The sequence below is a fragment of the Austrofundulus limnaeus genome, unplaced genomic scaffold, assembly GCF_001266775.1.
Source record: "Austrofundulus limnaeus strain Quisiro unplaced genomic scaffold, Austrofundulus_limnaeus-1.0 Scaffold315, whole genome shotgun sequence".
In the NCBI taxonomy this organism is placed as follows: Eukaryota; Metazoa; Chordata; class Actinopteri; order Cyprinodontiformes; family Rivulidae; genus Austrofundulus; species Austrofundulus limnaeus.
The window spans coordinates 184338-194877 of NW_013952717.1; the positions used below are offsets into that span (position 1 = coordinate 184338).

Sequence of the window (10540 nt, forward strand, 5' to 3'; positions counted from 1 at the left end):
GCCTTTTATCTCTTTAAAGCAATATCTTATGATATTGTTATTCAGACAGGCTTTTAGGTAATCTTTGTTTACTGTTTTTTAATTTTTGTTTATTATATTTATGCATTGTTTTTGTTGTTTTTAGTTATTTTGCTCTTTGTTAAGCACTTAGTGATGTTTCTGTCTGTGAAAGGTGCTATATAAATAAAGTTTACTTATTTTAAATCAAAACGCTTGAAACTTATTTATTCTGAACAAACATTTGTTCACTTTCAAAGATTTTTTTGTTTGTTTTTGCTCATTAAGATAATTTTAGTGACTAACTGCAACTGGAAGCTGCATCTTTAATGTTTATGTGAGTTTATTGCTGCTATAATTTGAACTCTTTTCTGTTTTTTCAGCCTTTTTTTTTTTTACCAAATGAAGTTAAGAATCATAGAAATGTGTTTGCGTACTGCAGCTTAAACGATACGTCATATATTTCAGTGTATTTAATATTGTCAAAACTTTTCTCCTTGTGGTTGGAACAGGCCTGATCGTCCACGAGGGGGCAGCAGTGTACAACGTCTTCATGCGCTGGCGGGCTGTCAATCTGCACTGGGATGTTCAGAGTTACGATAAGACCAAGGACATGGAGGAGTCGAGCACCGGCCGCTCCTCTCTGGGCCCCAGGACGCTCTGGTTGCCTCTGGCCACCTTCGGGCCCAGCGGGCCCCTGCACCCCACCCAGCTGGGGCCCCGGCCCTGGACCTGCCTCTGTCTGGCACCTTTCTGCCCCGGGCTGGTGCCCCGAAACCCCCTCAGCCAGGACGCAGACTCAGGAGAGGTTGTGATCCGTGTGACGTCAGTGTGAGCACCAACCAGGAACAAAACAAAGACTTGGTGTCGACCTGAGTTTTATGCATTTACAGGTTTTCTGCTTTTCTGGTTGCCAAAAGTTTTCCAAATGAGTTTGTTGACAGTGAGGCCGGTCCTCGATCTTAAATCTGTCTTTTTAGTTTCTGTTTTCAGACCATCCTGCAGCACTAAAGATGGAGGCAAATCTGCTTGTTTTCCACTGTTGGAGTTTACGGTGATACTTACTGCTCACATTGTTACTTTTCATGTTTTTGCATTATGTTTATATWTTTAAAATGTTTTAAAAAGTCAAATAGATGCTACCACAGCTCCTAAATGCTGCGTTGTTAGAGTTAAAACTGAAGTGGCTTTAACTCCTTGTTGTCAGCAGGAGAGCTGCTTCTAAAGTTAAACCATGAGGATTTAATTCTCACATTAAAGACAAAAACAAGAAGAAAGGAAGGTTTTAGGATGTTTACTATCTTTAGTGCCAAGAAATTTTATTTAAGATAAAAGGAAGAAGTTGTCAGGGTCTACTCAGACTTTCAGCACTGTGAACTGAGYCCAGAACTCAAATATGGACTAGTTTTAATAGTTTAGTTTGCATGCAGTAGCCTTACTCACAGTTTAAAGGATAAATGTTATTAAAAGTAGTTTTTAATCGATTAAACCCCTAAAGCATTTTGCTTTAACGCCCTGAACTTTTGGCTTGTTTAGTTTTAGCAAAGTAGCCACGCCTCGCAAAAGTTTGTAGTCCCGCCTACAATCAGTTTGAATTATTTTGAAGCATTTTTATTAATAATTTAATCCTATTGGAGCACATGATTAATTTCAATAAGCAGCAAACTTTGTTTTAAACACTAAACTGAACCTGCAAAGATTTCCTGCACTTATTCAAGAAATTGCTACAAAACTTGTTAAAAGTTAATGTTAAAGTGTTCTTCTGCACATTCAGGTGCAGGCCTTGTAAAGCTGCAGATTTAAAATGCACAAGAAGCGTGAAGGTTGCAGGGTTGATTCAGAAACAAGCACATCGTTATAGGCTCGTGTTCAAAACGCTGTTTTTCTTTGTGGGAGTTTATTTGTTAAAGGATTTGATGGATTTATATTTATCCAAAGTACAAAAAAAAGAGGGGAAAATGCTAAACTAACACAAACGCCTCTTCCACTGAAGACATTTAAATAATGCTGATTGTCACTGAGCTCAGTAACATGCAGCTCATGGAGGAGTTAGTTCTGAAGAACAAACAACTAAGATCTTTATAAAAGTGATTCAGCTTCATTCAAATCTTCAATCTGAAAAGGTTCTCCAGAGATGGACACAGATGAGCACAAACTGGATTTATAATCTGATAATCTCAGTTTGTGGTTGTGATGCTGGCAGAGACTGTTTTTGTTGTTTTTGTGCAGCTGTGTTTGGGTTGTGTGGTGCTGCACGACTGCCTTTTGTCTTTTTGTGTTTRGGTGCCTTCGGAGGATCAGTGTGTCGTTGTGCAGCACAGAGATGATTCAGTGTGACGCTGCTGTTGGCTGTCTCTGMTTCTTTTCCATGGTTGTAACATATAAAACAGATTTGTATCAGAGCGCTGTGTTCATCCTTCTCTTCAGGGTCGTATGGAACTGGTTCCCTCCACACCTGGAACCAGTTCATCATTCATGCATGTTGGTTTGTTTTTCAAGATTTACAAGACAAACCTGGAGAAAAGAACTGGACCCCAGCTGAGTTTCAAACCCGCAACCTTGTTGTGAGGACATCCCTGCARCGCCATGATGTCCAGGTAAGACGTGAACAATTTATTGCTTTTCCACACAAACCCACTTCAAAAACTCTGCTTGATTAAAGTTAAACAGAAGATGAGTTTAAATATAAAAATATAATCAATTGTTCAGGTTAATAGTGTTGCTACATGATAAAAACCTCTAAAATTATTAGTTTAAAAAGACAATTAGGTCAAAATTATTGGGAAAATAAACTGTTTGTAGTATTTAGTGAAAATAAAACAAAGATCTGTTTTATTTTTTGTAAATTTGGAGATAACTGAAGCTTTAGCTGAAGTTTTTTTTTCAATAAGGGTCAGATATGATTTTTTTTCTTTACTCTCCACCATTTTTATTCACGGCATGATTTACTTTTTATTTTTATTTTACTGTATATTGATTTTTTTGTTTTTATGAATGAAAAAAATTGAATAAACAAGAATTTAAAACCTAAAACAAAATATACTGAAGGGTCGAAAAACATTTGACAGAGTCGGGCTCTGTTGTAAGAAAATTTAGTGTTCATTAACTGAAATCGAGATGAAACCACATAAATGTTGAATAGAATAAATGTGATGAGAATGAAACCATACAACACCAGTGACTGGAGAGAACYCCGGTTTAATCTGTCTGTGCAGACAGGCAACCAACGATGACCAGAAACCAGAAGTTCTGGCATATTCAGTGTGCATTGTCAATGCAATGCACACTATTGTGATTCGTTTCCCATCCAAGTCATCGCCACTTTGGCACTCTTCTCCTCCTGCATACTTTGTCCTAGAGCTGCCATTGTAATTTATATCTGTAAAGCTCCAGTGCCAAATGATGGCTATGCCTTTTGGTGCCTTTACAACTTATACTTTTTGAAATATTAATGTTTAAAATCATATAATGGCAGTCAATGGAGCCTTGTATTGGTCCAATACTGCCCCATGCTGTATATACTCAGTACTGAACCATAGTTTAATAATATTTAAACTCAGTAGTTCAGTGATTACAATTCTAATATGATTGTATTTTGATGTTTTACTAAAATCTTGTCCTAATATTACTCTATTGTTGTAATATTATGCAGTTATGCGTCAACAATTGCATTGGCAATGTGGCCTCTTTCTGCACAAATACAAGCCAACCCTTGGCAGTGTCTCATGGTTAACTCTATGGGCTTTCATGTGGGAGATCTGGGTTCAAAACCCAGCTACAGCAACTTTAACAAAAAATCACTGCAAACTTCATATTGTCACACAATTACTATAATTACAAACACCTGCTGACTTGACAYGCACAAATTGATATAGAAAACACATTTGAACTTGGTCACAGTTCATTCTGCAAGTCCACTGCTGCAGGCAAAGGCATGCTGCATGGCAATGCACACTTGTTTTTACATCGTAAAAACCCATGTGTAGTTATACATGTTCTTCAGTGCCTGGTGCGCCCACTACTGGCTTACGGCTGAATTGCAGACACTCAAAAAACCTGTACTTATGTTTGATTAACGGTTTTTTGTGTTGTGATGGTGTTTCGGGCATGTATCTAAACTATTTTAATCAAGACATAATAGTCAAACAATAGATTATAAAAGTCAATACTTTAAAAGGAAACTAGTGCTTTTATAATCAGTATCTAACATGACTAATAAGTTTCTTCACTGTAACCTTTCAAAGTTTCTAGAAAATGTGTACTTTTAATAAATGATATTGCACTTTATACAAAATTTACTTTATATGAATGTTCAGTCAACCAGGTTGTGGAGGTTAGTGTATCTAATATGTAATTATTTAATAAATATAATTAATTAGCTCCATGCTGTGATCTTTAAGGCAGGATGAGCTGCGTCTCAAACAGAAACCACTGATGTCCTGTTATTACAAATAATTATAAAACAGCAGTGTCAAATTTTTAACCTTTTATTATCAGATTTATCAAATCAACACAACACGTAATGCAAAATTTAAAAAGATACAAAAACGATACAAGAAATATATTCTGATTATCCAAAAGGTGAAGACTTGCAGTATGAAATGTACAGCCTCATGATTAGATAATACATTTATAGAACATTGCACATGACGTCAAAAAGATCCGCACAGGTAAAAGAAAACAAGTGTACAGAATATACACAGGAAGGCACTGCGGGGGGCGGGGCTTAACCTGCACACATCTTTGGAAGGACCTGCCGCCAGCGGAGCTCCAGTGAACGCTGTGGGGACGTTACACCGCCGACAGTCCTGGCTGAGCAAATCATTCACCGCTGAACACGTTCCAGACGGATCCGTTCAGTTTGAATGTTCTGAACAGTTTAGATTCAGCTGCTGGGAACGACTTGCACAGCTGGACTTTACTCATCGACCACTTCATTAAATCCAAACCTCAGTCCACTCAGTGTGTTTGGAATGTGGAGGAACAGCAGAGCTAACCTGTCAGCGTGAACTAAAACCACCTGGTTGAATCTATTAAAGGGATAAGAGGTGATTCCAGCAGGGTGAATCTAATAAAATGGACTCAGAGTGTAAAACATCAGCAGGTAAAGAAATGTTGGAGRGCTTTTAGGTCCTGCTGAGAGTGGATCAAACAGGTCATCCTGTTTTACTTTAAACACTTCATATCAGGAAACCACTTGAGTAGAAAAGCTGCGTATTTACAGAAAATGAATCTCTCCCAGCAGAGCCAAACTGCTTCCAGCCTTATTTTTTAAATTTTCAGTCCTTTATGCTTTTTTACATTCAAGCTCTTTATAAACTTTTCCTCACAAATCATTAAACATTCACTGTTCTGCCTGAAACTGAGCATCAGGGAGGAAAACCTTCAGCTCACAGCAACTCTTTGGTAAGAGAAACACACAAAAACAATTATTTTATCCTTTGTTTCCTGATTAGAGGCGCCTTTAACTTGATCATATTTAACGTTGGAGTTTTAACTCATGTCTGATTAGTTGCTTTAAACAGAACAGGTTGGGACCACACTCAGCTTCAAAAAGCATCATTCTAAGTGGTCCATTTTTCTTTGGTCTCAGTGCAGCCGTGTCACGTTTCCACCTTCTCTGCTCATCTCCAGCTCTTTCACAGTGGTCCGTAACATGACTCAGCACATAAACAGTTTTTATCAAAACTTCTCACGACGACAAGCTCAAACTGCTACTTATAAATAAAGTGTTGCATCTATTTTGTTTTTAAATAAAACGTTAGTGTTCAGGAACTTCTGTGTTGGACTGGAGTGCAGCTGGACGTGCTGACAGTGTGTCTCTGACCACGGCAGGYCACTTAGAGGAGAGCGGAGTGAAGGTTTGGAATGAAGATCAGGAGCACAGTGACTAACCGACGCTCTCAGCCACTGCGACTTTATTTTTTTAGTTTATTCTCCCAGAGCGCTGAGGATCCAGCTGCAGTCYGGCTCGAGGCTGAAGGTTAAGGGGCGGGGCTCACCAGGCGCTGCACTGGCTCCCGTGGCTGCTAACAGACTGACAGTTGCTGTAGCGCTTCTTCACGATCATGCTGATGTACGCCTTCATGAGCTTGGCGATGTCCATGACCTGCAGACGAGACGAGGAGCAGCCGTGAAGCTGCAGCTTTTCAAGAACGTAACATGTGATACATTCATGATGCAGAACTGACCATGTGTGTTTCGAAGAGCAGTTCTCGGCCTTCCACGGTGATCTTGTAGGCGTTGGGTGTTGGAGCTCCAAAGGAGAGGATCTGCTCGTAGGGGAAAACCTCCAGAGGCCACGGCTCCCCTCGTTTGTACACTGAGATGGACTCCCTGCTCACTCCCAACCACAGCTCTGAGGGGAACGCTCCGTCCCGACTCTGAAATGACAGGAAGTTAGCGTCATGATGGTGGAAGCTGCTCACAGAGTGTCGACTCGTGTRTCTGCTCGGTCCTCACCTCCACATTAAAGAGTGTGGATCCGTATCCCTGCCACTCCTTCACCAGAGCCATGTATTTCACCATGGCCTGCTCCTGGTTCATCCCCTGGAACTTCCTCCACTTCTCCATCACGCTGGTCCTCACRGCCGCCGCCTCCTCCCTCATCCACACCTCCAGGCTGTTCTCCTCCTCCAGTTTCTGCCGACTCAGCGAGCCGCTCCTGAAGCTGCGCCTCAGCGTTCCCTCCAGGAAGCTCGAGCGTTTCCTCTCGAACGTTCCCGAGCGGTCGGCCGCCGAGCCGCCGCACGGGGTGAAGGTCTTGGCCGAGTTCTGCACTCGGGCCCGGAGCCGAGCCATGGGGAACACCTGGGACATCTCCGGGATGCTGGTCTGGGAGTTCTGGTCACTCAGGAGGTACTGAAGCCTCAGGGCGGCCAGAAACTGAAGCGTCTCCTCGGGGGCAGGATAGTGACCTCGAATCACCGCCTCGTGAGCCTAAAAAGGTGAAAACACACAATTCTTTCTTTAGGTACAAGGTTACTTCAACYCGTYTCAAACTCAAGGCCTGCGGGCCAAATGTGGCCCTCCGCAGTATTTTATGTGGCCTCCAAGAACATCAACAGATTTAAATGTCTTTTAAACAAGCGTATGATGCTTTAAAATCAGCATCGACAATATACTACATCTCCCATAATGCATGTGGATTATTTCACCTGCCAAATTACAACATCCCACCACCAGGTGGAGCTGCACAGCGTTCAAAAGTAGCCGGGCCGTGCACAATCTTTGAAGTGGGAACTTCACACTTACAAGTTGTAAATTTAAACTGGAATGCCCCTCTAGTGGGAATTCCCTGTCAGAAAGTGGGAATGTTTAGAATTCATGATGTCTGCTACTTATGTAACTCATTGAGCAAAACTCTTTTACTTTAATTTTTAATTAATTGATCATATTTCTGTTTTATTTATGTCACGTTTAGTCAGTCGTAAACAGTATTTTTCAGTCTTTATAAAAGGGCGTGTTCAAACACTGTTTCTATGCAGGAAATACCAGGTAGAGCTCAGTTGTTAGCGGGGCTCAGCCGTAGCAACGAGACAAGGAACCTGACATTTTGCGTTCAGTCACAGTTAAACATGAAACAAAAATTACAGCTGGCCCTTTGAGGGCCACCATTACCCTCATGTGGCCCTTGGTGAAAAATGAGTTTGACCCCCCTGCTTTAACAGAACAACTTCAAATACAGTCAACAGATGAGACACTAACTGCGTTTCCATTGACCATGAAAATGCGCAAATTAGAATTACAAAAATGCATTTGCTCGACGGAAACAATCAATAAAATCAATTAAAAAAATTACGTTTTTCAACAAAATGTTTTTGCGCTAGGAAGAGGTGGTTTTTCAGCCGTATTGAAATTGGTGTATTATACAAAACTGCAATGGAAACACTTTTTTCGCATCGCGGGAGTCACGTGATCAACAACCGGCTGTTTCTACTGGTGAAAAAGACGACGCAGAAGAAAACTGGAAGTAGACGTAGTAGTAATATCACAGAAATAGTAAAAGAACGTAATAAACTCACCAACTATATTTTCCCAAAAACACAGCATACGTAGCCGCTCCCAAGTATTAGGGGCTCGTCWCTTGAAAGCCTCGATAAGACGCCGACGTCTCCTCTGATGATGAGCGCTAGTGTCATGGTAGCAACATGCTATGTGTTTACATCCATTAAATGTTTGTAATGACTTATRGCGAGAACAAACGTATTCACGTGACTTTAATAGCATTTCTTACTTAATAGAAACACCACAGTTGCAAAACTGTGTTTTTTGACATTAACAGAATATCGACAAAGTTTTGTGCACATTTGCAATGGAAACACAGCTACTGTAGGAAACTTTTAAAATCCACCCCTCTACATTGTTGCCCTTCAATCAGTTTTTTTACCTGTTCGAACATGAAGGCGAACTCCACGCTGTCTTTAGGAACACTGTCCGTGTCCAGGAAGCAGTAGAGTTTGAAGTATAACTTCCAGGCAGTGTTGGTTTCGTCTGGACTCGCCGACAGTCTGCAGTGCACATGAGGAGCGTTAGTGGTAGAAACAAAAAACAAAAACCCTTTTCCAAACAGGAGCTATGGTTACCTTTCGAACTTGGCGAGCACATCGGCCACCACCGTGCGACTTTCGATGGCTTTTTCTGTGCTGTGGTTGTGTTCGAACAGAGCGAACATGTTTCTGCTGTCCTCCATGGCCAGACCGCGGATCAGCTTCTCCACCACCTGCCACAGGYTAAGACATATCAGGGGAAAGTCCTGTTTTGTGCCTCTCATCTACAAGCAAAGCTGCATGGTCTGATTGCTGTACCTCTCCTGCAGTGGTGTGGGAGTTGATGGTGATTTTGCAGGAGCCTCCTCCGTGGCAGTGAACCGTGGTGCTCATCTCCTGTCGGGCCACGATGGAGCGGATTTCCTCCTGCGACGGCACGTTCTCCCTGGCCCGGGTCTTCTTCAAAGAGTCGAGYGCGAAYGCGGCGTAACGATCCATCTCAGAGCCGGGAAAGAGTTCCCGAGTCCTGCAGAGAGTTTACACCGTGTCACATCCTTTCAGAGGGTTTCTAAGTCGAACGAGGCKAAGAATCCGTCTGCTGCTCACCTCTTCAGGTGGAACTTGAGGTATCGGAGTATGCCCCTCGAGGGGARGAAGGTGCAGGACATGCAGGCCAGGATCTTCCAGTTGCAGAGGTTCCCAGGAGCGCCGGGCTGAGGCGGCCGTGTGGTTTGTTTGATCAGCTGGCAGTAGAGCTCGTCGCGCAGCGCTTTGAGCTCCTGACCCGTCTGCAGGATGCCCTGGATGATGGGAACCGGGTCAGCCACTCCGTCCAGGTGCTGCAGGGAGCTGAAGACCTTGAGGGCTTCATCCTGCAGAGTGGTGTAGCTCCTGGTCTTTGAAGCTGAGGAAAGAAAGGCCTCGAGGTTTTACTCACCTAAAAGATGATAATCAAACCATTTTAACTAAGATGTCTCACCACTGAGGTGGATGTCTCCGTAGGGCAGRGGCAGCAGCGGTGAATGCAGCGGGTGGTGGCTGTAGCGCAGGATGGGGTTTCTCTTGTAGATCTGCTCCACCACCTCACCGTTCAGGCAGTTTTCCTGCCGACAGCACAGAAACCACTCTTTAGTTTGCTTCTGACATAAACGTGACCGRTTCTTTTCTTTTTCTAGAAGCTTCCTACCCTGATGTCCTGGATGAGCTGCTGGGTGGGCGTGTCGAGGGGAGCTTTGGAGTCGATGACGTTCTGGATGGAGTTGGCCCAACGCGTGGCTTCGTTCAGCAGCTTGCAGTAGAGCCGGTACGAGTGTTTACGGCCGTACACGATCACGTTCCAGTATCCTGCAACGCCACACGAGGAGTGAAACAACACGGCTGGAGGGTCGGAAATCCCCCTCAGGAGGGTTCCGGATCTTACCCGTCTCTTTGAAGACCTTTTCGTCCGGCTGCACCACCGAGCAGAGTCTGTTCAGCACCAGCGTCCCCAGCTTTAAGGCGTTACGCTCCGAGCTCTTGTAGTAGTCCAGGGAGTTGTGGGTGAGCAGAAACCAGCGCTTTTTCACCTTCAGCGACGCTTTGGTGCTGTTTTTCATCTCTTTATGCAGCCAACCTGAAGAATACAACATCAGATACTTATTTGAACCCAATTTGACTTTTGAAACCTTCAAAATAAAAGCTCCTTCTTGCACTAAATACTTTAAGTTCTTGAGCCCCATGCCCTCGGTACTGGGGGCTAACCTCCATTTCCAGTTTTCTATATCTTTTAACTTCTGTTAATTGAACCTGGACATGTTTGGTATCAAAGAAAGCTAAGAATCTTATCATATTTACATCCAACAAACACAGTTCAAACAACAGGCAGTTGAATCAGAAAGTAAACAAACTGTACAAAATGGGATTGTTGCAAATCTATAAATGCATTACAACAACTCTGTAAATACACTACAACAAATCTGTAAAAGAAAAATTGACCTTTTTTCACTTGATTTTGAGTGAATTTGGTCCAACCGAAGTCAAATTTAATTTCTCATTATTTTATATAATATATATGG

General features: G+C 42.5%; 2 protein-coding genes across 4 annotated transcripts in view; one reads left to right on the top strand and one right to left on the bottom strand.

The window, feature by feature from the left end:
- The window catches only part of marchf11 (membrane-associated ring finger (C3HC4) 11), a gene marked incomplete in the record, with an annotated part of 6606 nt that extends 4207 nt beyond the window's left edge, over positions 1-2399 (top strand). Inside the window, 1 exon segment of the mRNA XM_014022023.1 lies at positions 509-2399. Within this exon segment, the coding sequence (XP_013877477.1) occupies positions 509-832 (324 nt within the window).
- Positions 2400-4468: 2069 nt separating this feature from the next.
- The window catches only part of myo10 (myosin X), a 106674-nt gene continuing 100602 nt past the window's right edge, over positions 4469-10540 (bottom strand). For all 3 annotated transcript variants that reach the window (XM_014022025.1, XM_014022024.1, XM_014022026.1), the window contains 10 exons: positions 9907-10098; positions 9673-9830; positions 9466-9589; positions 9093-9390; positions 8805-9012; positions 8583-8719; positions 8387-8507; positions 6460-6936; positions 6189-6380; positions 4469-6106 (listed from right to left, as the gene is read on the bottom strand). In XM_014022025.1, coding sequence (XP_013877479.1) covers positions 5996-6106; positions 6189-6380; positions 6460-6936; positions 8387-8507; positions 8583-8719; positions 8805-9012; positions 9093-9390; positions 9466-9589; positions 9673-9830; positions 9907-10098 — 2018 coding nt within the window. In that variant the 3' untranslated portion in view covers positions 4469-5995. The remainder of the gene's footprint in view (positions 6107-6188; positions 6381-6459; positions 6937-8386; positions 8508-8582; positions 8720-8804; positions 9013-9092; positions 9391-9465; positions 9590-9672; positions 9831-9906; positions 10099-10540) is intronic.